General features: G+C 38.2%; 3 protein-coding genes across 5 annotated transcripts in view; 2 read left to right on the forward strand and 1 right to left on the reverse strand.

The window, feature by feature from the left end:
* The first annotated feature begins 1,124 nt into the window (after positions 1-1,124).
* On the forward strand, positions 1,125-2,061 carry LOC120421950 (rRNA-processing protein UTP23 homolog). The gene has a single exon (XM_039585260.2). It carries the CDS (start codon positions 1,274-1,276, stop codon positions 2,039-2,041), a length of 768 nt encoding a protein of 255 aa, XP_039441194.1. The 5' UTR covers positions 1,125-1,273; the 3' UTR covers positions 2,042-2,061.
* Positions 2,062-6,945: 4,884 nt separating this feature from the next.
* On the reverse strand, positions 6,946-14,849 carry LOC120421948 (enhancer of mRNA-decapping protein 4 homolog). The gene is given in 6 exon segments (XM_052707691.1): positions 6,946-7,375; positions 7,438-7,975; positions 10,963-13,340; positions 13,395-13,569; positions 13,572-14,027; positions 14,093-14,849. Coding segments are annotated over 6 exon segments (4,128 nt in total). The 5' UTR covers positions 14,484-14,849; the 3' UTR covers positions 6,946-7,185.
* An 8,821-nt stretch (positions 14,850-23,670) lies between these two features.
* Positions 23,671-27,764, forward strand: part of LOC120421944 (protein PALS2) — a 69,777-nt gene continuing 65,683 nt past the window's right edge. The window contains exon 1 of one of the 3 annotated variants that reach the window (XM_039585250.2): positions 23,671-24,300. In XM_039585250.2, coding sequence (XP_039441184.1) covers positions 23,853-24,300 — 448 coding nt within the window. In that variant the 5' untranslated portion in view covers positions 23,671-23,852. The remainder of the gene's footprint in view (positions 24,301-27,764) is intronic. The other 2 variants (XM_039585251.2, XM_039585252.2) reach the window with 2 other exon arrangements.

Consider the following 27,764-nt stretch of genomic DNA (forward strand, 5'->3'; position numbering starts at 1 on the left):
CACAAAATCTTTAATTAATTCACCGCTAGTTTCATCGTGAACATTAACAGTGTAATGTTTTAAAAATTCTTTTGAAAGCAATTTGTAGATCTTACGTATACATTGCTTGAAAAAGATTGCAAAAATGTTGCGTCGTTCCAGAGAAATCGACGAAATAAAAAGCGTTACGTTACGTTTTAGTGTAACGGATGAAGGAGGCGTTTCCCTCTTAGTACCAACAACACACCAAACCAAGCCTGCTCAGGTGGAGTCGTTGGTCAGCGGTTGAACTCGCAATCCAAAGTTTCGTCGGTTTGAATCCCGGGGTGGAAGGTTCTTTGAAGTAGAAAGAGGTTTGGATGCTCTCCCTATTCAAGCCAACTCCTAACCGCTGAAAAATTTAGCGCCCGATCAGACTGATGATTGAATAAAATCGGGCTGACTGTAGAGTCGCAACCCAGACTCCTTGACATTCAGGACGTAGCACCATCGCTGCCCATCGTTAACCTTCCAACCACCCACTGACCTAATGTTCGCTTCCGTCGTGCCCTGTTCCTGATTTCGCCAACCGGTTCTAACACAATTCAATCACTCTCAGACTTCCGCGCCATACGTTCACTCGAGATCTCAACTGTCCACAGCGTAAACATAAACACGCGCGCGCCTCTTTTCATTCGCTGTCAAAATCAAGTACACTGGTAAACAGCATAACACTTTTTTCAGTTCACTTTTACACACTTGTATGGGATTTTTCAGTTCAAATATGATTACACGAAAGTGTGTACATGATACACATTTTCGTGTAATCATACTTGAACTGAAAAATCCCATACAAGTGTGTGAAAGTGAACTGAACAGTGTGTAATGTTGATTATCAGTGTACACGCTTCTGTAACAACTAGTCTGATTCGGGTTGTTTTTGTATAAACAAAATACAACAATGATTTTGCAGTATTTGAGACGTTCTCAGGCGTAACTTTTGACCAAACACAAAAATATTGAATTCGGCCTTTGAGACAATGAGACTTACTTCAACAATCATTACAAATGGAAAGGCTCTCAAAGCAGTCGACGCACCCCCCGTTTACCGCATACTTCTGAAAATCGATGAACAACATAGAAATTTATGCTGCACGGGCTTGCCTCTTCCCGGTGGGTGGTGTCAGCCGTCACGATCCGCAACGCACATGCCGCGTTTTGTTTACATTTTTTTTTCGCTGCGCGCTCGTTGAGTCGTGAATTTGTTGCCATTTTCCCAACTTTTAAAAGCAATTTAGTGAAAAGCAAGTGCACGATGAAGGTAACGAAGCACAAAAAGGCCCGCAAGTACATGAGCTTCTACATCAACAACTTTGGCTTCCGGGAACCGCTGCTGACGCTGATCGACGGAACGTTCTGCCAGGCCGCGTACAAGGCCCGTCTCCAGATCGAGGACCAGCTGAAAAAGTACTTCCAGTGCGAGCTCAAGCTGATCGTGACGGCCTGCATCATCACCGAGGTGGACAACATTGGCGGCCCGTTGGCCGCGGTTTGCCAGCTGCTGAAGAAGTTCCTCGTGCATCGGTGTGGCCACGAAAAGGCGCCCATTTCGGGGTCGGCCTGCATCAAATCGATGACCAAGACGTGCAACTACATCGTGGCCACTCAGGACCGAGGTTTGCAGGAGTGGGTCCGGTCGAAGCCAGGCGTTCCGCTGTTTTACCTGCACAACAATCTTGTGCCGACGTTGGTGCAACCGTCGGAGGTGAGCGTGCGGGCGGCGGCCAGCAAGAGTGTGGCCAGGGTGCAGGTACGGGAGGTGGACACGCAGACGTTGACCAGTTTGAAGCGGAAGGAGGGAATATTGGTGGAGGAGGACGGTGGGAAGGTCAAAATTAGGAGGAAGAAGAAGGGCAAGAATCCGCTGTCGTGCAAAAAGTCCAAGAAGCGGAAGGAGCCGGGAACGGAAGTAAAGGACGCTGTTCAGGACCATGCCATTGAGAAGAAGAAGAGGAAACGCGTGAAACTGGCGAAGCACGTGGTGGATCATTTGAAGAGTATAAAGGCGGGTGGAGACCAATAAATTGTTGAGTTTAAAATAACGAATGGTCTTTTCAATATACTTCTGACATCCTTTTTTTTCTCCATTTCTTATGTTATGAATTTTTTTAATGTGTTTTGTTCAAAATATTGTTAAAACAAGATAAATAAATTTCAAAACGCTACCCGTTCTGAAACATTTCTTGAAATTTTGAATTGATGATTCTTTTGCAAGGGTTCCACCCGCGATCACAAATCGGACGAGACGCAAACCTGCTCCGAAGTATTGCGCGTATTCCCGAAAAAGACACGCGGCATACCAGCCTCGAAACGACGCGCCGCACTTTCGGCAAATGCGCGCTGTCAAATTCCATACTGCGCGTTTTGTTTTTGTTGATCTTCTTCTTCGAATTGCATGGCATTGTTGCCGGGTATGTTTTTTATTGCACCAAAAGTGCAGAAAAAAGCTGGCAACAGTGTCTGCGGCACATTCTGAAATGCCGCGCGGCGTGTACCTTCGAGAGAAACGAACAATATTCCTAACGGTTTGCAAACAGGCAATTAATCCCTCAAATTTTATTAAAATAAGGTCGTAGTGCACGAATGGATAAAATACCATGAAAAAATACGTTTATTTAATGTCCGTGATTTGGTTATTTGAAGTCTCATACGAACCGTCTGATAATGGAACATTGGATAATCGAGGCTTCGGATACTTGAGTCTGGCCTAGGTATATTTACCTTTCCAATCACTACTGAATACTCTCTCCGATCAGCTAGTATGATTCTGGCTCTGACATGTTGATCGCCCTGTGTCACTCAAAGCTGATTCAATATCTGAGCTGAATTTTAATCATTTGATTCGATTCGATCATTTTTTCAGAAACCGCACTCTGGCTCTGAAAAAAAGTAAATTAAGAATTCAAAATTCGTATTATTTTTTTCAATCTATAACATCGTAGAATAAAAATATGAACTTTTTAAAATTAAAATAAACAAGTTATAAAACTCCTTTTTTTAATTTTTTCAGTTCCTAAGTTTTAAAAATGTTGTAACTTTTTATATTTTTTTTTAGGTTTGAGCATTTGAATGAAAAGTATTTTAAATGTAGTTTACACCAGTCCAGTTGTTTTAAAATTGTTACTTTGCAAAATAACAAAATACAGTCCAAACCTTGGTCCAGAATCGATAATCCGAAGACCTTCGCAAAATCTTACTTCGGATAATTGAATAGCGAATTTTTTTTTTTCGTTGTCTTATGTTTGAATGTTTAGCTTTAGTATGACCCTCAAACTACTCTAAAGTGATTTAGAATTTATAAACCAAAGATGGCGATGATGAATTATTGAAAAAATGCATTTTTAATTTCACATGCAACCACTGCCGTTCTACGCATAATTGTCCCATGTCAGTTTTTGACGATTTTGACTTTATGCCATTTTTAAGTTTAGTCTGATGTGTACTTTAAGAAAAACACATAAAATCTGGTACTTTGTTCGGAAACTCATCAAAAACAACACCAAGTCTGTTTGTCCCATCGTTGAACTTCTACGCATAATTGTCCCACCAAGTATTTTCTTACACGGAATCATTAGTTTTACTAAGCATTATGCCTTGTTTACCTGTTGTATAGCAAGAGGATCACAAATAAGGGTGATAAACTGCTAACTGGGGCGATTAGGGACACATAGGGCGAATAGGAACCCACGGGACAATTATGCGTAGAAACACAGAAATCGGTCGAAAAATTTCAATCGCGTTTTTCTCAGTTGCACTTTTTTGAACATGGGACAATTATGCGTAGAACGGCAGACCAACCATTCAAATTTGACTAAATTAAGGTCGCAGAGATTGTATTAACAACCTAGTCGAACCATGCTCAATATGCTTATTTACGCAGGAATATGCATTTCAATCTATTTTCAGATGATTGATGATGATTAGACTAGTTTTTTTTTATAAAAACGGCTTAATTAGAATATAAATATTTAAAATCAAATTTAATCATAACCCTTTTTTTATTCTTGGTTTTAATAAATCTGGAGTTTTTTTTTTTTGAAAAGGTCCAATAAACCGAATTTCCAGTTTTTGCTTTTTGGGTGTTTTTGAAACCGCCTTGAGTCAAGGGTATTAAAAAACACCCAAAAAGCAAAAACTAAAAATTTGGTTTATTGGACCTTTTAAAAAAAAAAACACCAGAAATGTCCTTTTGAATTTTAGACTTTCAACGATTTTGTTTTTTTTTTATTTGATTGAAATTAAAGAAAATCAAAATTTAATGCGAATATTTAAAAACATCAGTCCCTCGACTCTGGCCGAGGTTAAAGGCCCAAAAAAAAATATATAAATTGAAATTACAAGCCAGAATTTCAACGTCTCTATGAAAAAATTGTTGCAATGCATTACTATATACACCTGAAAGTTAATTTGAAATCATTAGTTTTCAAAACAAGTTGAATCGTACGAGGAAAATTTTTAGCGAATAAAACAGACTAAAATTCTACATATTCAATGAACACGAACATGCTTAAAAATAATTCCAACCAGAGGAATGCAATTCAAATTATTTTCAACTGATTGCCCTTAAATTTCCCTTGGAATTATTAAGTCTTACGAAAAAAATAAGTTTTTTTGCCTTTGATGTTTCGAGCCGATGTCAAAACATTTGAAAAATATTTTAAACAGCATAAATATAGAGTAAAATGAAAAATACCTTAAATTTGATTTTATGCAATAAAAAAACATAAAATTTTGATTTAATTTAGATTTTGCATTTCAAAATTTAAGAAATAATAAAAGATATGTTAACCAATTTAAAAGGATATTTTAAAAAAAACCATATAACTAGGCTATTATGACTAGGCTTAGTGATTTTTCGAGCTCAAAAATTGCAAATTTCACGGGGACCATAATTTCAAAACACCAAAATTCACAGAAATTTCGTGGAATGTGAAAAATGTTAAAATAACTTTGAAAAACTTAAGCTTAAATCACAAAAAACTATATTTAAGCTTTATTATGAATTATTCTTCAATAAACTAAAAAAATCTACACTTCATTTGAACGTGACACAGGTATATTCTGGAACGAAATTCAGGACATGCGTATTTTCATTTATTGAACTGCTTTTTTAGATGTTCAACTAATAATTTTGCTTATTTGCATTTATTTAATTCTTCACATTTTATTGAATATCATATCAGAGCAAAATTATTGAGATAATATGAATTTTCTGCGACATTTTGCCCAGTTAAAAATGTTATTAAAGGTTATCATCTCATTTTTCAGAAACAAAATTAAAAATCAATAGGCAAAAATAATTTATTTAGTTACAAAATCTTTAAATTTTTTTTTGAAATCAGAACAAAAAACAAAAAAGGGGGTATTTTTTAATTTCCACGGGAACCATCCACCCAAATAATCATATAAAAGTAAGCAAAACTCGAAAAAATAATGCAATTTTAAAAATCAGTGCAATTTAAAAAAAATATCACAATATACTTGTTTAGTCAATTTTAACATGTTTTGGGGGTTTTGGGTGAAAAAGCCAACATTTTGTCGCCGTCGTGCTAACTTGTCGTGCGTGCATTTTGGGCCAAATTGAGTTAAGAACGCCATTTTGCAGCTCAGAATGCCTCACCATTTGACCTTCACAGATCCCCAAAATTCGATTTCAATCCTGAGATATTCAATGAAAACCAAAAGAGCTCCGAAAATTTTTGTCACTTTTCATATGAAAGAAGTTTCAATCTTGTCGTGCTATCTTGTCACTCCCTGAAAATTGATGTAAGTGCGACAAAGGGCAAAGGGATTTCAGGTCAGAACGCGTTTGACGCACGTACAAGTTAGACTACCGCAAACATTTGTATTATAACTCGGGACTCCAGGAACAAACTTTAACCAAACTTCGGGACAATGCACGTAGTGGTCAGCCAAACAAAACGTGATTGTTATTGTTTACACTGCGTGCTTTCGTTTTTGTTTATTCAAAGGGGATTTGAGATTTTCAAAAAATTGTTTACGTGGTTTGTGGATGGTCCCTTGGGAGACTCTAGCACGGACGTCCGTCACTCTAGCATTTGACCTCGGATAAAAAGTTTCCAATCCAAGTTTTTTTTTCCAAATTTTGGTTAAAAAAAAGGTAACTTGTTCCAAATTTCAGAGTGGTCCAGATCGCAAAATTAAGTGGAAAATGGATTTCCAGAAATATGGTGAAGTTTTGGTGTCTTGAGAAAAAATGTTGCAAAGGAAGAGTGACAACTTTTGGTTAGGTTGAAAATTAGGGTGGTTCACGATTAGGGTGGTTCACGATTAGGGTGATTTTGAAAATCTAACTTGTCAGCAATATTTATGAGATTTTTTTTGTCTACTAGAAAATTGTTGGACTTGCCAATTCGAGCAATTTTGTCGAAGACACCAAAATTGTATCTCGTAATCTACGCCTTATATGACCAAATTTATAGAAAGCATCTGAGCAAACCTTCAAAATTCAGTTTTTCAGGATTAAGTTTTAGAGAAAAGTGATATTCGGGGCACTTTGAGAGCTCTGAAAAACGAACATTTTTAGTTTTTGACATGTCAATTTGGACTTAAGGGTAAAAAGTTACAGCCATTTTAAGGTAAAAAAGATGCACATCTGGTCCGTGATTTGATCCCAAGTTCCAAAGAAATCTTCAAATAATCGGATAATCGAGTGTGTACTGTACCTGAAAACAGAAACCAACAGCAATGCATTGTCACTTGCCTGATCATGATGCTGATATTTTTTAACTAAAGTACAATGCAAAGGCGTATTTTTTTCAAGTGTAGTTTATTTATGATTTCTTTGTTTTCTCGAATGTTTAACGCTTTTTGATTTTTATTTAAATATACGGTCAAATGCTTTTATGTTCCGATCTGCGTTGAATGCTTTTCTTTTTGAAAGATCTTTGATAAATAAACCGTGGATAATATGAAGCTAGAGTATTTATTGGACAAAATAAAAAGTTTACGCGTGACGATCTTCCCTCGGAACTTTCAGAACTTTTCGAAATTTTTGGCTGATATTCGAGCATCGAATTCAAATTTCAGATAAAAAATAAGAAGAAAACGCTTTAAAAACAGGAAAAGAAAGTAAAACGAACATGTGTGCTCTCCAGCCCCTCAGTCCGCGGCACCGCTTCTCCCCCACAGCAGCGTCGGCTTGTATCAGATCTGCTTGAGGCCGAGCGCCTGGATGCCCATCAGCAGCATCCGCAGGCCGGTCGCGAGCGAGCTGGTCGGGTTGGCCGCCAAAAAGTTCTGGCAGTTTTGGGTCAGCTCGCGCATCACCTTCGGGGCGTGCTCCTTCGTGATCGGGTCGGTCCACCGCAGGTTGATGATCGACTCGGTGAGGTACCTTTGGGGAAAGAGGGGGAGGTTATTGTTTATTGTTGGAGGGTTCGAAAGGGTCAATTTTACCTGTGCTTCAGGTCGTTGTAGTTGGACATGTCGGCGGAGATTTGCTGGATCAGCGACAGCAGTACGGTTTGCTCGAGCGGACACGGGTTGAAGACGAGCCGGAACTCGGCCTTTTCCATGGTGAACTCGACGAGGCTCAGATCGTTGGAGAGCAGCGCTTTGTGGAAGGCCTTGTTGATCTGGGCGTGGGTCAGCATCTGGCGGATCTGTTCCTGCACGTCCACCATGGACGGGGCCGGTGTTTGGGCCTGTGATCGTACGGCGGACAGAACGGAGTCCTCGAGGGAGGAAGCCTGCGCTTCGAGGCCCTTTTCGATCTCCTGCCGGATGGTGTCGCGCAGGATCTTCAGCAGGTTCGTCTGCAGCACCTTAAAGTCTCGGCCGATGTCCTCGCGCAGGACCGTCGTGCTGGCCTTGTTCTGCCGGTCGGCGGTGCCGTTGACCTGCTCGGGAACCTTCTTGATGAGTTCGGCCAGCTCCTGGGTGCGGTCGGTGACGGTTTTCTGTTGTGCGACGTACTGGTCGAGCTTTTGCACGTCTGAAAGAGAGGGGAAGCAACTCATTAGAGCTAAGTACGGAGATCGGAAGGAATGTGGTCAAGAAATGTTGCGCATTCTTTTCGTGACATCAAAAATTTTAAAATTAAATATTGTTTAAAAATTTTAAATTATAAAATTCAAAAAATCGAAGACTCAAAAATTTAAAATTTTGCAATTAATAAATTCTGAAATTCGAAACTCCAAATTTTTAAAGTTCTAAAATTTTAATGTTCTGAAAATCTATAGCTTTAAAATTCGAAAATGCAAAAACTCTGAAATTCTAAAATTCTAAAAATTTTGAATTCTACAATTCATCAATTCTAAAATTTCAAAATTTAAAAGGTTCTTGATTTCAAAAATCCTAAAATTTTTAAAATTCTGAATATCCAAAAAAAAAATCAGTTCGGCAATTTATAAATTCTGAAATTAAAAACTAAATTTTTTTGAATTTCTAGAATTTTAAGGTTCTGAAATTCTAAAGTTTTAAAATTCAAAAATGCTTAAATTTCAAAATTCAAAAATTCAAATATTCTAAAATTCTATAATACTAAAATTCTAAAAATTTTAAATTCTTAAATTCTAAAAAAATTATGGAATTAAAATCTTAAAATTAATTTTTAACATTTAAAATACCAATTCTGAAATTCAAATTTTTTAAAATTCTTAAATTCAAAGACTCAAAATTTTAAAATTCTATAATTTTTAAATTATTAGATCCAAATATTCAAAAAATTACATTTTTTTAATTTCTAAAATTTTAAAGTTCTAAAATTTCAAAGTTCTGAAATTCTAAACTTCAAAAATTCGAAAATCTAAAATTCAAATATTCTGAAATTCTAAAAAAAAAATTCTGAAATTCTAAAGTTCTAAAATGTTAAAATTCTAAAATCCTAAAATTCTAAAAAATTTGAATTCTAAATTTCTAAAATTTTAAAATTCTTCAATTCTTGAATCGTAAAATTTTAAGTAATTAAAATTTCAAAATTAATTTTCAACTTTTAAAATTCATTTTTTTTCAATTCATGATTTCTAGACTTTTTTTGAAAAGGTCCCATAAGCTATCATCTTTCATATGTTTATAGGACCTAATCAAAAAAGTTCTAGATTTCAAAAATTCAAAGACTAAAAAATTTACAAATCAACGTTTTTTAACTTCTGAAATTCAAATATTCAAAACTCAAATTTTATAAAATTCTAAAATTTAAAAGTTCTGAAATTCTTAAGTTTTCAGAATATTAGAATTTTAGAATTTAAGAATATTTGCATTTCAGAATATTAGAATTTTAGAATTTCAAAACTTTAGAATTTCAGAATTTCAAATTCTAAAGTTTTGAAATTCAAAAATTCTAATATTTTTAAATGCTATAATGCTGAAATTCTGAAATTCTAAAATTCTAATATACTGAAATTCTAAAAATTCTTCAATTCTGTAATTCTTAAATTAAAAAAATTAAGTGATTAAAATTTTTAAATAGATTCTAAAATTTGAAAAAAAATCGATTTTTTTTAATTCTAAACTTTAAAAATTATGAATTTCCAAAAATTTGAAAATTTTAAATTTTGCAATTTCTAAATCCGGAATTTAAAAATTCAATTAAATTTAATTAACTTAAATTTTAAAGTTTTAAAATGTTGATGTTCTGAAATTCTAGAGTTCGAAAATTCTTAAATGCTGAAATTCTGAAATTCTAAAATTTTAAAATTCTACATTCTTTAATTACAAAATTTTCAAATTTTAAGAAATTATTTTTAAATTCTACAAATTTTAAATTCAAGAGCTCGAATTTTTAAAATTCTAAAATTTTAGAGTTCTAAAATTTTGATGTTCTGAAATTCTATAGTTTCGAAATTCTAAAATGCTCAAATTATAAAATTCTAAAAATTTAAATTCTACCATTTTTAAATTTTGAGTTTCAAAACTTCAAAAACATTTTTTTTGTTCTAAAATTATGAAATTCTAAAATTCTACATTTCTTAAATTGGAAAATTTCAAAATTGTAAAATTCTTGATTTCTAAAATTCTAAAATTTAAAAATTCTAAACTTCCAAAATTTTTAAAAAAATAATATCAAAAATTCTATAATTTTTAAATCCTGCAATTCAAAAAATCTTAAATTAAAAATTCAAATATTCAAAAATTGAAAATTATTAAATTTTTTAATTGTTGGTAAAAACCATGCCGTCAGAAAATCCAAAATTTTTGGGTTATTTTAGGTAAGAAACAAGTTCTTCGGTCTTGAATTTTAATTCTTGAAATTATTATTTTTTGAACTTTTCAATGGTAGCATTATTGAATATTTGAATATTTTATGTTCTAAACTTTGCAGATTTTGAACTTTGCAGTATTTAATCTCTGATTTTTGAATATTATTCTTTAGATTATTGAATTTTGGAATTTTTTGATATTTTTAATATAGAATTTATGAATTTAAATTATTTAACATGAAATTCGAGTTCTGCGACCTCATTTCTGTCAGATTCATATAGTTGGTTGCCTATTAAATTAGGAAATGGATTTTTCAATATTTAATCACCATCAGTTTGGCCGCCATGTTAAAAAAATGGTAGTGATTCGATTATCCGAAGTTTCATACAAACCTTCGGACAATCGAAACTTCGGAGAATCGAGTCTGGACTGTATTTGAAATTTGAATTCCTGAATTTCCTAATTTTTATATCAAATTTTTTAAGCTTTTTTTTCTGCTAGACAATGCTTTTCTCTCTAGTTTACTTCATTTGGAGGAAAAAACAAAACCTGTCCTGTTAGTATTAAGATTCTGCGTTTTGAGATTGAGAATTATAAGGCAAATCAGAACTTTCTAAATTCTGAAGCAACATTTGAAAAGGGCGGATTAGCATTTTGACAGCTAGAACTGTTTTGCAAATCTCAGAGAATAGGTAACTTTTTCGCAAAACTCGAAGTTTTACATTTTTGCGTTCCGTTCGAGCTCTCAGGGGGAAACAATCTACAATTACAAAGACTTACATTCTTTCGTGCCGGCCGAGAAGGTCAGGTTCAGCTGGCGGAACAGTTCCTGCGAGGAGCGCTCGTACCCGGGCAGAATGATGTTGCGCAGAGATTCCTGGTAGACCTGCTCCAGGCCCTTCCGGACGCCGGCCTGTATCGAGTTGCCGACGGCTTCGACGAAGCTCTGGCTGCGGCACACGATGTCGATCGTGTTGCGCATCGTCAGGTCGGTGTGCTGAATCTTGCTCGCAAGCTCAATCTTCATCTGGGTCGCGATCTGGTCGATTTTGGAGCCGATCATCGGCAGCATCGAGCGGTTCAGCTCGGTCATGATCATCGGGATGACGCGATCGGAGATGCCTTTGGCCATGATGGCCGGTAGGGTTTGCGTGATCATGTCGCGGATCTGCAAGATCTGGTTGTGGCTGGCGAGTTGCGTTTCGGCGCGAACCTTCTGGTCGTACCGCGTGACCAGTTCCGTAATTCGGGTGTTGATGCTCTGCTTGACCTGACCGAGGCTGGCCTGGTATCGGTTCAGCTCTTCGGCGTTTTTGTTTTGCTGCTCGTGCAGCTGCGTGCGAAGGTCGGAGATTTGGCGGGATTGTGCTTGGACAATGTCGAGCAGTCGGTCGAGTTTTTCCTCCAGATGTTTGGAGTTTTGCGGAACGGTCACGATCAGTGGTGGCGCAGGGGCGACTGGAACCGGTACCGCTTGCGGGTTCGATCCGAGGAAGGTGGTCTGCGGTGGATGTGGCACTTCCGGCACCTTTGGCCAATCGATGCTACTCTTCGGTTCACTCTTGATCGTGACCTGCTCGGCGGTGGCCACCGGTGCAACCGGTTCTTTGTTGATGGGTTTGACCTCGGGGACGACCTTCTGCGGAGCAGGCACCGGCGCCGACTTTTGCGTGCTAACCCTTCTCTGACCCAGCTCCTCCTCGTCATCATCGTCGTCAATGTTCTTGAAGTTGTACCCTTCGTCGTCGTCCAGATCTTCGATGATTTCATTCTCCAGATCGTTCAACTCATCGTCGTCCGCCCCGATGCCGTCCGTTTCGTCCAGCAGAATGTTGTCCGAGTCGTAGTACTCGTTCAGACAGTCGTTGTCCTTGAGCGACAGGATCTCCTGCACTTCCCGGCTCGGGCTGGACCCGCCGCTGGCCAACATCTCCGCCGACGGCATCGGCGGAACGGGGGGCGTTTCCTGCATCGCCGCCACCTTCTGCTGCAACTCGACCGACTTGCGCACCTTGGCCTGCTCCTGCTCCTCGATCATGGTGCTGTTGACGATGTTCAGCATGTTCAGCGGCGATTGCTTGTCCGCCTGCAGGGTGTCGTTCGGTGAACTTCCGGTGGCCGCGGCCGACGCCGCCGTAGGCGCGTTCGTCTTCAGCTGCTGCTGCTTGGTGGCGTTCGCCAGCATAAACAGCGTGTTGAGGACGTCCGGATTGACGGCTTCGGTGTCTGCGTTGGACTTTTCGCTGGTCGCAGCGAACGAATCCGGCGTCATGAGGGTCACCTTGGGTTGGGCGCTGCCGGCGGAACTTCCGCTGGTGTTGGCCACCGCTCGGATGGCGGCCGGATCGGCGATTACGTTTGGCGAAAGGATTCGCTTCAGCTCGTTGGTTGGCTCCGTTGTTGTGCTGGTGTTGTTTTCCGGGATGATTGGAACGAGGGAGGCTTCCGCTGGGCCGTTGGTTGGGGTTGTCTCTTTGGCGGCCAAGCCGCTGGAAATTGACGAAAGCGAGACGTTCTTGTAGTCGGAGCTGCTGATGCTGGAGAGCGTACTACGCACGTCCGTGCCGAAAGTAACGTTCGGTTGGTAGAACAGGTGGCACTCTTGGACGCTCTTCGGTTGGACCAGGAACATCCGGATGACGACGCAGTAAAGGGACGAGTTTTCCTCGTCGTAATCTTCCAGCTCTTCGATCAGGTAGGCGTCGCTCGTTTTGCACATCCGGACGGCCACGTCCAGGATGCCGAAGCTGAGGATGGGCGACGAAAGTGGGAACTCCGCGATCGAAGAGATGTACGCCTTGCTGGTTGAATTGCTCGCGCTCGTGGCGGAGCTGATGTTGGACAGCGAGGTCGAGTTGTGGTCGGACTTGGTGTCTCCTCCGCCTTCCGGGGATTTGCCGTTGGTGGTGATGGCTGCGGCTCCGTTGCTGGGCAGACTGGCGTCTTTGCGCACTTGCAGCACGTACAACTCGCGGGTCGTCATGTCGGAGAGGACGAGGTACGACGAGGTCGGGTCGATTTCGACCTTGAAGCAGAGCGGCTGCTCGATCGACGGAATGAACTTGATCGTCTGGGTGCACTCCCAGGTTTCGCAGCACCAGACCTTGATTTCGGTGTTGTTCTCCGCGCAGGTTATCGCGTGCTTCCAGAGGGTTTGACTGAAAAAGAAGATTCATGAGACGATGAGGCGATTTGAAATCAAAAGTCCTTACTCTGTATAATTGTCCAAAAAGAAGAAGCTACTGATTGTCTTGCCGCCGTGCGGCTTCCACTTGTGCAGGCACCGCGGGTTCCCATCGTTGGTGTGTTTGTACACCTGGTAGAACCGAATGACGTCATCTTCGCAGCTGACCGCCAGCGTCGTTCCGTCCGCCGAGAAGATCCCCACGTTATCAGCGGCAGCGAGTCCTGGAACTTGAACCCGCCCTCGGAGATGTCCTTGCCGGAGATTTCGCCCGCGCCGTAGTGCTGAACCACGGTACTAATACTGTAGCACTGGAAAATGTCCCCGCGGCTCCACACCAGCAGCTGGCTGGCGTAATCGTCCGCGTCGTGGGTGCTGTCCGGCAGACACGGACACCACGAGATCTTGTCCCGCGTCGGGACGTGCCCATCGAGCGGATCGTTCACCTTCAGCAGCATCGAGCACACGATCTTCTCGTTCTCGATCTTGACGCTGTGCACGTGCAGCGCGATCTGCTCGATGATCCCGAGCAGAATCTGCGACGAACTGTGCGCAAACTGCAGATCCAACACCTCGCCGGACATTCCCTTAATCAGCGCGCGCTGACCGAGTCCCAAGTGCACGATCCGAACCATTCCCTCAGGCGTCTGGCGGTGATTCACTGCAAAAAAAAAAAACAAAAACTCAATCAAAAAGATCCAACCAAAACAAACCCGGAACACTCACCGGTAATCGCGTACGCAATCAGCTTCCCCTCGCCGTGACACGCAATCAACCGGCCCGGATAGTTGCGCTGCTCCCACTTGTAGTCCACGATGTTCTTTAGCTTCACCTTCGAGCTCCCATGGTCGTGCTTGCCCAAACTGCCCAACACGGTCACGTTCCGCCCGTTAATCTCGAAGCAGTGCTGCTTCTCGTCCTTGTTGAACACGATCGCCGTCGAGGCCAGGCTGCTCGCGCCCGAAGTGTTCGTTTTACTCATCCTGCTGCTACCCTCCGAACGCTCTTCCACAACCTGTTGTCCTTCCGGAATCTGCCGGTCTTGTTGCTGCTGCCGAAGCCCTTGGAGGAGTGCGCGACCAATCTGAACTGTTCCAATCAAAACAAGAATTAGCATAGCATCACGGCCGGTCGGTGCGCGGGGTGGGGCGTCGTGTGAAATTCTCAACCTACGGGGTCGTCGGTGGTTCCGGTGGGGTCAACGCGTCAGCAGACAACTCAACTCTCTCTGTTTTGACCAAAATGACCGACAAAAAAAAATGGGGGCCGAAAAATGATTCGACTTTTAACGGGCGAAAAACGGCACTCCGGGGCAACAAACTAGCGGGCACGGTTCCGCGGGTCGTAAATTGCCGAAGGCAAGTATTTGCGGTCGCTAAGGCGAGCTATTTTGTGGAATTTTTCGCAAAAATTAAACGCAAAAACTTGGAGTTTGCACCGCCGATTTTTCTTTGCTTTTTTTTTGGCTCGTTCGGCTTCCCGCATCAGCGAAGCTGTCAGCGGGTTCGTCGAGTTTTTTTTCTGTCGATGAACGCGAAGCGAGGGGTCGCGCGATGGTCGATTACGGCAATGAGAAATTTAATTGCACACGGAAAAAATAAATGAAACGCATCTAGAGTTTTTTTTTATTAGGTCCTATAAGCATATCTAGAATTTTTTTAAAGGGTCCTATAAGCTATTGTCTTTCATATGTTTATAGGACCTATTAAAAAAACTCTAGATATGAAAAACAATAGTTCATTGGTCCTTTAAAAAAAAAAACTCTGGACATATGTTTTCATGCAGTTTAATCCAGCAAAACAACAACAAAAGAATGCAGTTGTTGTGAGTGTATCCTGCTCACGTCAGTGGTTGTTTACATTAGAATTTCTGAATTTGAATTGTAATAACACACTCAACCCCCGGGGGTCTAGCTCATTTCCCCGGATGACATTTCCCCGAAAATCAATTCCCCTGATTGGCCACATCCCCGAATACCACTTCCCCTAATCAGCCACATCCCCGAATGCCATTTCCCCGAATGTCATTTCGCCTAATCGGCCACTTCCCCGAAGTGACACTTACGCCAATTGGGTCCTAAAATGAAGCTTAGATTGCTGATATTGTTGTTTACAGCGATAAAGCTTATTTTTCTGAGTACAATGACCCTTTGTACGACCACAAAGAGTTTAAATTGGATTTTTTAATCAATTTTGAAAAATTAACCTCGTGGTCCTTCTTGACATAAAAGTTCCTACTTGACAGCTCGTTCCAAGGGGACCATAGTTGATCCATCGAAAAAATGTTGTCTTGTCATTATTTTTTTCTGCATTAAAATGAAAAAAAGTGATCAGAAATGGTTTTTGGTCGTGTTTTTTACCGTTGTACATAAAAATTGACATAGGGCTTTAGTACCCAATTGCCGTTTATTTTAATTTTAATTTTCCCGAATTTTCATATCTCCTAATCATCATTTTCGCTAAAACCTTTTTCCATGACTAACAGTTTTATTTTCAATTTCACCGAACAGCTTTTTGGGTATGCTGTTGATTAAATGTTGTAAATTATTAGAATTTATTTTTGTTCAATTAACATTTGGGACTATCCATAAACCACGTGGACACTTTTTTTTGGGAATCTCAACCCCCCCCCCCCCTCCCCCCCTTCGTGGACAATTGTCCATACAAAAAAAAAACTTTTTTGCAATTCCGTCGTGAAACTACTTACTTTTCCTGTCATTCTTGAACGACGAAATAGCCTACTTTTCTGTACCAAAAATAACAGAATCGAATACCAACACTTTTCAAAATAAATGCTGAAAAGTTCTACTTTTCAGCACTGAAATGGGTGCTGAAAAGTTGAACTTTTCAGCACTTGTTTCGAAAAGTAACACTTTTCAACATTTTTTTGATTTAAACGATTTATTGACAAAATACATGAAAATTCGACTTAAAATTTCACTCAATGGGTGTTTTTCGAAATTGCAAAAAATGTTGTATGGAATTCGTTGCAAAACTTGATTTTTTCAGCACTCGTCGTATTTATCCAACTCGGTGAACCTCGTTGGATAAATGTACGACTCGTGCTGAAAAAATCCTCTTTTTGCAACTTGTTGCATAAACTACTATTTTGTATAGAGCGGGGACAATCGCTTACCCCGCGAGTGTTGTTTTTTATTATTTCCCTTCTCTCTGTCCACGTGGTTTATGGATGGTCCCTTTGTATTCAAACGCATAATTAGATGTTGTTTTTGAGAAATTTTCAAGGAAATTTTGTCTTGTGATTCTTCGAAAACTTGTGATTCGTGCTTCGGTATAAAATGCAATATAAATCGATAATTTTATAAACAAAACTAGTTTTAACAAATTTCTGGCAAAATTCCGACTTTTTAACAATTTTACCTAAAATTTATATGTATTTTGTTAAAAAGCTTATAAAGGGACCATCCACAAACCACGTGGACACTTTTTTGGAAATCTCAACCCCCCCCCCGTTCGTGGACAATTGTCCATAAAAAAAAACTTTTTTGTATGGAGCGTGGACAATCGCCATACCCCCCCCCCCCCTAAAGTGTCCACGTGGTTTATGGATGGTCCCAAACTTAGTTAACTAAATATAAAAATTGTTTTTTTTTCTTAAAAACTATATCAGCTACGTTAGTGATGGTACATTTTACGTACAAATAAAGAAGTTTGAACATCTTAAATATGATTAAGTAACTTTTAGTAGTATATGTTTAAAATATGTTTAACAAAATGCTATTTCCCCCAACGCGGGCGCTCCTGGGTACCGGGCATTTCCGCTTGACCGCGTTCGGGGATATGATTAATTGGGTAAGTGGCATTCGGGGATGTCGACGATTAGGGGAAACGGGAAATTCGGGTAAATGGAATTCGGGGAAATGACTATTAGGGGAAGTGTCTTTTCTGGGAAGTGGCATTCGGGGAAATGTCCCTTCGGTAATATGGGTTTCGGGGAAATGTCATAGATTCTATGTCAATTATGATGTACAACGGAAAATAACACGATTCCATTTCTGATAACTTTTTTTTTTTAATTTTAAAGCAAAAATAACAATCCTGGAGTTTTTTCTTGAACAGGTCCAATAAACCAAATTTTAATTTTTTGCCATTTGGATGTTTTTAATACCGCCTTGAGTCAGGAGTATTAAAAAATACCCAAAAAGCAAAAACAGAAAATTTGGTTAATTGGAATTTGACAAGACAACATGTTATTGAATGATCTATGGTCCCCTTGAAACGAAACAAGTTTAAATTTGTGACATTATTGTTCACAACGATAACGCTTATTTTTCTGAATACAATGACTCATTGAACGATCACAAAGGATTTAAAATAGATTTTTAAATCATCAGAAAAGGTTCTACTTGACAGCTTGTTCCAAGGGGACCATAGTTGAAGGTAAGGTAAGGTAAGGTAAGGTAAGGTAAGGTTAGGTAAGGTAAGGTAAGGTAAGGTAAGGTAAGGTAAGGTAAGGTAAGGTAAGGTAAGGTAAGGTAAGGTAAGGTAAGGTAAGGTAAGGTAAGGTAAGGTAAGGTAAGGTAAGGTAAGGTAAGGTAAGGTAAGGTAAGGTAAGGTAAGGTAAGGTAAGGTAAGGTAAGGTAAGGTAAGGTAAGGTAAGGTAAGGTAAGGTAAGGTAAGGTAAGGTAAGGTAAGGTAAGGTAAGGTAAGGTAAGGTAAGGTAAGGTAAGGTACAGGGTAAGGGACAGTTTTTTGTAAATCTCAATTTCCCCCTCCCTTCGTGGACAATTGTCCATACACAAAAAACACGTTTTTGTATGGATCGTGGACAATCGCCAACCACCCCCCCTGAAGTGTACACGTAATTTGAGATAAGGTAAGGTAGGAATAAGAATAATTTAATTTGATTACTTTGATTATTTTTAGCAATATCCAGTTGGATGTCACGCAATGCAATTTACTGAATAAAAAATCTCAAAATAAGATAAAACTGTAATTTTACATTATATTATAGTTCGTTTTTCATATTAATGCGTTCTTCCCTTACAATCCTTCCATGCACAAGCACTCATAAATAGGGGTAGGTTTGGAAAAAAAAAACAATAACACTTCCTACATGACACGATTGGTCAAATCTAAAACGTAACTGGAGACGCTTCCTTGCCTAGCCACATAAAGCCATCACCAATGCTTTGTGGTTATGTAAAGCCACCGAAGAATTAGACCCAAATAATCTGTTTATAAATACCCTAGGCTGGACATTTCCCTGTTTCCACGCCGTTCTGGGGTGAATTTCCGTTTTTCAGCAAATTAAATTTAAAATAATTTTTAATTATGTTCCTGCATTTTTTTGTTTATTCAAAATATATTTTTAAAATTGCGATGAAAAAAAAATGTCCCCCAAATTTTCCACCCTTTCCAGAAACCAAATTGGTTGGAGTGCTCTGGAGTGGTGGGTGCTGCCAAGTGTTGAATCAATGTGGCTTTGGTCGGTATTAGAATTTTAGTTGTTCCCTCCTTGGTTGTGAGTGACCATTATCCAGTTTCAGTCGGGATTCCTATGGCACAGGTTGGAAACGTTGTGGCCACGCGAATGCGTTTTTTTCTTTGTTCCGTTTTGGGGGTGAATTACCAGCACCACCCCACCATATTCGGGAGTGAATTAATGGTTTCGTTTCGATTTACGAAATGTGATAAGGTTTCGAATTAACAGACTACCGGTCGGAAGTTGTTTCACATGTGGGTGGAGGTGTGTGTGAGTGTGTTACTAGGGCAAACAATTGATAGAAGGTAAAGTGAGAGATCTTAGGTTCGGATTAACAAAGTCTGGAGAGTTCGTTAGGAAATTTCAACATTTTTACCAGTGTTATGAATTTATATTGAATTAAATTATATAAATAAATCAAGGTTGTAAAAACGATATTTGGAATCAAACTCATGTACATTATTTCGAATTATTTGTAGCTTAAGTTGTAATTATCCTTCCTTTTAAAAAACACACAATTAGATTCAAAAAACCTTCACACCTGCATAGCAAAACAAAAAACTCTTTACATCCATACCTATATTCCATCATATGATAACCGGCTTACAATGTACACGATTGATTAGCGACCTTTTAGTAGTTTCTTCGTTTTCATACAGCTTGAAGGTAAGAAGTGATGTTTTTTCTTAGTTTTTACCACACCGTTTGGAAGTATGGATCTAACAAACATAGCTTCAAACAGATGTTTAAAAATACATGAAAAAACAGAAACTTTCAAAAATACTTCTTGTGATTGGCATACCAATAAAATATTTGTAAAAATTATAGGAAAGATCAAATGCAAAAATTTAAATCATTAAAAAATAACGTTAATATGTAAAAATCCTGTTTTTTTAGAGTTATATATTTTTTTTATTATTATTATTACTTTATTGAATTCAAACTAATCTTTACATTCGGCTTACACTACCCTAATGAACTTTTGTTCTTTTAAAGGGGAGTGAGATAAACGCAGCCATTTTGCAAACGGAACATTGACAATGACGAATCATAACAAAATCATACATATTTTCAGCTGTAGAGAAAAATTAAGTAGAAATCTGAAAATTTAATATTTAATGGAAAATACATCTTTAAGCCATACGCTGATGAATCTTTTGAATACATTTTATATGTTTTTCTTTTCTTTTTTCAATCAAATGAACACACTGAACCAATAATTTTCAAAATTCGTTAAACTTAAAACTATTTTTTTTTCCTGAATTCTAAGATTTTTAATTTATTTCATGCGGTGTTCTGCCTTTAAAATTTTGTGATAATTTCTGCTTTAAAAAATAGTTTTGAAATTATTTTTTATGTTTTTTGCCCTCTTCGACCTCGACTAAAGACGAGGACCAAAACCTTTTTTATGACATTTATAATGGCCTAAAGATATAAATAATAAATATTTTCTTAAAAACATGAGCAATTTTTTGTAAAAATATAGCTAAAACTTTTTTTGGGAATGTCTTGTTCTAAAAGTGCATAAAGACAGTGTGATACCAGCGTAGAGCCCCTCGATCGTCACAGCACGAACGAGTGAGTTCTTACCCAACGGAAAATGGGTAATACCGAGGAAGCGTGTAGGTGAGGCGGGGAGAGAAACAGAAAAAAGAATTCTGAGTGCAAACCTCGTGTACGGAAGTGTAATAAAAGCAGATTGATAAAACTCCAAATAAACTTAATTATTGAATGAGAAATCCTCGGTACTACAGACAGAAAAAACGAAACAAGATTAAAAGATCAATATGTACAAATATTTTTCAATGCTTAAACTTAGCTTTGCAAGATTCTTGCAATAACAAACACGTTTTGTATGATTTACACATAATCTTGCTGTGCATTGCCCCAGAGTTTAGTTGAATTTGGTTGCCGGAGTCCCGAGTTATAATTTCAAACGTTCACATAAGTCGGGCATGTACGTGTGTCAAACGAATTCTGACCCGAAATCCCTTTGGCCAGTTGTCGCATTTACCGCAATTTTCAGGGAGTGTTAAAATATCGCGACAAGATTGAAACTTCCTTCATACGAAGAGTGACAGCAATGCACGGAGCTTTATCGGTTTTATTGAATATCTCAGGATTGAAATCGAATTTTTGGGATCTGTCATGGTCAAAACTTAAGGCATTGTCAGCTGCACAAAATGGCTTTCTTAACCCTGTACTGCCCATTTTTTTTCGATATTTTTTATTATTCCCGTGTTCAGGAGGTCATTTTGAGCTACTTTTGTTCTACAACAAACTTTCCTTCTCTTGTTTTATGTTTTTCTTGTTTCATTTTTAGTAGGTATTTTGATTTGCATTTTTAATGTTTATGTTTGTTTTTGATATTATTTGGCCTATTCTACCACCTCATATCATTACTTTTTTCCTATCTAGTTTGTTCATGTTTTTACAGTCAGTTTTTAACTTTTTAAATGTTTTTCACATTATCCGCTATACATTGATACCATTATTATTTTTAATTTAAAAAAAGACCCCTAAAAAATTACATTTTTAAAAACATTGGCAAAGTCGCATAAAACAAGTCAAATTTCCAACCCTAAAATTTCCTACAATTTTAAGAGTTCTTCTTTCCAATGCTTTTTTTATATCAACAATTGGTTGAAAAAATGATTTTTGATGAATTTTAGGATTGAAGCTCGTCCAGAGGCGGGGTTGGGTTGTAGAGGGTTAACTCAATTTGGCACAAAAAGCACATGCGAGAAGATAGCACGACAGCGACGCCAGTGTTGCCAGATTTTTTTCGGTTTTTTTATTCTGGGACGGTATGCATTCGTCAATTTGGACCTTCATGACTTTAATCTAGGAATTAATTTTTCGAGTGATTTTATAGTCAGTGATCAATTAAATCAATAAAGTCACAGTCTAAAATAAATCAAATTAAGGGGCTACATACCTGTAGAAAATCCCAAAATGTCATATTTCAGGAAATTCATTAAACTACTAATAAGATGATTTTCAATCACTTCTGAAAGTTTCATGAAGATATTTCGTGACTAAACTGAGTAAGAGACGATTTGAGTTCAAAATTTTGCGGACTGTCAAACTTTGAGAACGTATTTCTCTTAAAACCGAGTTGATTTACGGATTTTTAAATTGGCTGAAATTTGAGGTGAAGACTCGTAAGACATATCACGTGTGCATGACGAAGTCCGATTCTGAAATTTTGCTTTTTTAAAAAATACAAAAATCATAAATTGACGATTTTTTATATGAAAAACAGAAAAAATATCTTTTTTTTAAATAAACTTTAGAAAATAGGCCTTCGTCATGCACACAGACCGGTTTAACGAGTCTTCACCAAAATTTTTAACCGATTTGGTCGAAGCAGTGTTGAGATATCGTGGCACCCGTTTTTTGAACCTGCTATCTTCAAATAGCTATATCTCGGCAATGATACAACCAAATGTCTTCAATTTGGTAATAGATGAAAATAAATATTTCAATGTGTGTGTGTGTGTGTGCAACCAACCAAACGGGACCACGCGGCCGCTTCTTACAAATTGAGTTGTTTCCATGTATTTTTTTAGATCTACATTCTATACATGCAAATAACTCGCATAGGCATTTGGAAGGTGTTAGCTCTGCCGAGCTTCGGTGACCCATTTCTACGCTGGCTAGCCGAGCGCGAGGTACTTCAGCTTTATCGACAAGCCCCGCCCTGAAGAACGTTTGCACCAATCGGGTTCAAACGTTATTTAGAACTTCCGAACCCTTGTCAAATGGACAAGGACCCAGCGCGTATATAGTTGGTAGTAACAGTATTCCTAATTCCTATAATAGCTCACCAAGTCGCGATGGCTTAGTGGTTAGCATTTTTGCTTACCAATCCAAAGGACGGGGGATCGAACCCCGACTCGAGCGACTTTGATTTTTCGTTCATGTTCAGAGTTTCAAGATTTATATTTCCTATACTTTCTCGTTGGGAGCAGATGGGAATCGAACCCAGGACCATTCGCTTACAAAGCGAATACCGTAACCAGTCAGCCACGGCCGCTCCTATAGATGAAATTTTTTTTTTTGAATCTATTTTCAGGACATTGAAATATTCACAGATGAAAATGAATATTTCAATGTCCTGAAAATAGATTCAAAAAAAGTTTTAATGTATGCGTATACCAGCATTTGAAATTTTTGACAATTTACATGTATGTAACCCCTTAACAATTAATCAAGAAAACTTATCTTGAAATAAATCTGTAGCTTAATTAAGGATTTAGGAAGAATTTAGAAGAAGTTGTCATCTGGGCCAAGCACTGATCTTTCAAGACGTCTACTTTGCCTCAAAATTTAAACTAATGTAATCAACCATGCGTTTCCATTGGATTAACCACGAAGGCTCCCCAATTTTCCTAGTTCCATACGTTCCATACCCAACAACATTCTTGCAATTCACCACCATCTTCGCCACCACGCCGAAAACAAAACCCCGCCAATCGAAAAAAAACAACGTCTTCGCGCGCACTCGAGAACACCTCCTCACACACTTACCGCCCACAAATACAAACATAACCTATTAGCATGTGGTGTGTTGTGTTTTTGCTGCTGCTGTTTTTCTAGCCGCCAAAGAGGGTGGTCGTCGTCACAATGGGGGGTTCTATCATTCTATGTAGCTGTTTTGTACCACAGACATTGCTGAATAGTCGCGCGTCAATTTCGTGAGGTGTACTACCGAGTAGTAGCTCGTGGTGACTCAGAACAGGAAGACCGTTTCGTGTGCGCGTGGTTCCAGCTGACCCTACGGTATCGCGAAAGAGTGACCACGAGGACCAGTCTGTGGTGCCTAGGGGGAAGGAGGGTCAGGAATTGCATAAAGTTTGCGTGTTTAGTTTTTTCAGTGTTAAGTTAGGGGAAGGAAGTGAAAATTTACATTTTCCACAGTTCAGTGACCGGTACTGGTCTACCGGTGGTCCTGGTGGCCATCGAACAGGTTAAATGACCTGTGGTTGCAGTCGGAATAAGACGTAGTGCCGTGAAGCTCGGTGAAGTTCGCGAAGAAATGGTTCAATCGTACGAAGTTCGAGCTCGGGAATCTCCCCACCGGAACTCCACCTTTGTGAACAACTTCAAGTCACTGTTCCGGAGAAGATCCCGCAAGACTGGGTCCCCGAAACGACCGCCAGTCGTCAAACCCCAAGACCCAAAGGCTCCAATAGCCGACCCGGAAGCCTCGGAACCGTCCTCGCTGATCAGCAGCACCTCGTCGCCACCTGCAGAGGAGAACAACAACCAAAACAGCGGAATATCGATTCCCGAGGACTCAAATCGTTACGAGATTAGGAAGCCGGTCAAAAGGAAGTCGGTGGTGGTTGCCCCGGCAGTGCGGCCACGAAGAAAGCCCGGAGTGCAGCACCGGAGGTCCTTCGGCCGGCGGATCAATAACCTGTGGAGCAGCTTCGGACTGCTGCGAAGCTCGGAGAAGATTGTCGAGTTCGCGAGCGGTTATGGTGAGTACATAAATTATTTTCAACCGTTGATTATGGTTTATCGATTGGTTTTTTGTGGTTGCCATTCTGTGTGTGTGACGCAGCAAGGTGTAATTTACGGGAAATGTTACTTCCACTTCCGACGACCCCCGCCAGTTTTTGGGTGGGCGAAGTTAAACTAGGTTAATGCTACTGACTACGATTCTTGCTGGGGTGGTGGAAGACTGATGTCGATGGTCTTGTGCGCTTATTGGTGTAATTTAATAATCGTTAGTTTCCTTTTTTCGATGGTGGTGCAGCCAAGGGAAAGTAACGTGTTGAATGGAAAGGTTGGAAAAGGTTTAGGGAAGGCACTTGCTTTTTGTTTTGATGAAACTGGAGAATGATTGATTGATTCATTAAACAATCCTAATAGTTAAATTTTCACATGAAAAACATGAAGCAAATTGTCAATTACAATTAATTTGATGATATCAGCAATACATTTATCTCAAAAGGTCATTCTTCACTAATTTTCTGATAAATATATTTAAACCTTAAAATCAATAAATGTCATAGAAAAAGCGTGTATGTTTATACCAGCGTATTTTTTCAGAAAGCTTGTCAATTTTCCAAGAAGTTTTGTCTTTGACCATTTTCTGACACGATGAAAAGGTTTCGAGAAACAGCAATACATATTTAAATTACGAAATACAAAAAATATGTAAATAACTTGAGCCCTTCTCAAATGTCATGCTTGAGGAGCCTAGGATAACATGTCTAAAAAATTCTTGTTTTGGGTTGGAATTACTCCCTCACACTATTTGATTAAATTTAACAAATTAACAATGTGTTTTTAATTAATTTTAAATTGAATAAAATATAAATATAATTTCCATGGGCTTCCCGATGTCCAAAAAAAGCCTTTCTTCAATGTTAGTTTTCCCAAACAAGTTTCCATACAATTTTGGCAGCTATCGATTAAAAAATGTTATGTAAATTGTCGATTTATTTATTAAATCGATTTGATGTCTCTGATAAAGTTGTAGGTACTGGTAAAGACTATTCAGAAAAAAAAGTTACACTCTTTAAAATTACTCCCTTTTTGCCTTCCTCACCTTACTGAGGAAAGGCTATAAAATCACTCGAAAAATGAAATTCTTAATTTAACCTCCTAGACCCACCTTCACGTATACATATCGACTCAGAATCAAATTCTGAACAAATGTATGTGTGTGTGGTGGGATGTTGATCAAAAAATTTGCACTGGGTCATCTCGGCACTGGCTCAACCGATTTTGTCTGTTTTGGTCTCATTCGATCCGCTATTGAAAATTATAAAGTTTAGTTAAGTACTTCAAAAGTTATGCTAAGAAAACGATTTTAACATAAGTCCGGAAGATTGTAAAAAGGGTGGTTTTTGTAAGAAACCCCGTCATGTTATACATTTTTAGAAAGGTATTGAAAAGACCTTTCCAACGAGTTCAAAAGATTGAAGATCTGACAACCCTATCAAAAGTTATAAGCACTTAAGTGTTATTTATGCACTTTTCGGAAGCCGGATCTTAGATATTTTGATGAAAACATTGTCCGGATCTATCATGCGACCTGTCGTTAGATAGGTTATCAAAAGACCTTACATAAGTGCCCTGAATTATGAAGATCTGACTACCCAATCTGATGGTATGAATAATAAGTCAAATTGTTAGAACACTGAAAGGTTCGCCCTTTTGTGTCTATTTTGGATAGCATTACCCTTTAAATGTGAGGAAGGCACCAACCACCTTTGGGTGGATTAAGTAACGTTTTTAATTAACTTTCAACTACTAGAAGCACTCCCAAAAATCTGGTCTTCTTTAAACTTAAAATGTTACTGCATCATTGTTTTCGGTGTAGTCCTCAACTTTTCCGAAAACTCCAAATTGATCAATACATTTCTTCAAAAGATACAGATTTAAATTTTCACATATCATTTTTGTATGGACAGCTCCCAAATTTGAATAGAAAATTATATGGACAACATAATGGTGTAAAATGGAGTTTTTGGGCCTACGGAAGGCATCCAAAAAATTTCAGCTGGATTCAAAAATACAAAAATTAAAATGAAAAAAAAAGCTCATAAGAGGCTAAAACTTTACTGGTTCATAGGAAAACGAGCTGATGAGGAAAAAAGTTACAAAATAACCTTCTAAAGGTTAATAGAAGAAGGATATTTAGTAGAAATGAGGCATTTCTTATTCTTATATCACAGCTTTTTTTATTCTGTAGTATTCTGTACGTAATATCAAATTCAGTTATTATTTTTTCATTTCAGTTATTTATTTGATGCTGTTCACATTAATATTTAAAAAAAATTGTTTACAATACAAAAACTAAGTATTTTCAGATTTCGGCCACAATTTATAAAATCGAAAAAATGATGTTTCCTCTCTTAAACTCGAACGTAACTAAAAAAAACAGGTCCTTTACAATTGCAATTTGAAAATATGTAAAAAATGTTTGCTTGAGATTCTATTTTTCAATAAATCACTACAGTAGTTGTTCGGTAACTGGGCGTTGTTTAACTGGGCGCTCGATAACTGGGCCGTAGCCCAGTTCAAAAGCAGACAAACGTCAAAAAACCAAAACAAACCGAAATGACCGAAGGGTTAATGGATGCAAAATCATGTTCATTAAATAAAAAAACTTTTTTCAAACTTTTATTTGATTTCAAGGCACAATTAAAGAAATATCAAAAGTAATAATTGTTAATAAATTTGAGAAACTTTCATTTTTATATTTCATCAGCAAAATATTATGCATCGGTGGTCCCCTCGTAATTTTTCGTTCAGCCCAGTTAGCGAGCAGCATTCGGTGACTGGGCTACGTTCTCAGCCCAGTTACCGAACAACCACTGTATTTGCTTTTTTGTTTATCATTTTTGTATGAATAGTTTCCAAAATTGTGTGAAGGCTTGTATGGGTAAACCAATAATGCAAAATGGCCTCTTTGGTCATAGGGAAGCCTCCGGAAAGTTTGGAGAAAAACCATTCGGTCCCGTCTAAATATTTTTGAAAAATTCAAAATAGTTCTGGGGACCCCAAACTTCATACTTCCCCCTCGAGTTGAGACTGCGCAGTCATTTTTGTCAATTTATGTGGGTCAGTGTTATTATTATTATTATTTTTTATGAAAATATGAAACAATGGTTACTTTGTGATAGACAATTAAAAAAAATCGTTTGTAAGAAATTTACTCTTGAAAAAATGGTCAATACTTAGATATTCTGAAAAATAATGATTGAAAAACAACTCTAGATTTTTTTGAATAGGTCCTACATATGACATATGAAACACAATAGCTTATAGGACCTTTTTTTTCTAAAACTCCAGAACTGAACTAATCTTAAATACATTTTTAAACAGTTTTTCATTCAAATGATGTATCCATGGATTGTAATTTTAATGTTTATACGTTTTAATTTTTTGTATAACAAGTATAATAACATCAATGAGGTTTTTTTTGTCT

This window comes from Culex pipiens, chromosome 2 (genome assembly GCF_016801865.2).
Source record: "Culex pipiens pallens isolate TS chromosome 2, TS_CPP_V2, whole genome shotgun sequence".
NCBI classification, from domain to species: Eukaryota; Metazoa; Arthropoda; class Insecta; order Diptera; family Culicidae; genus Culex; species Culex pipiens.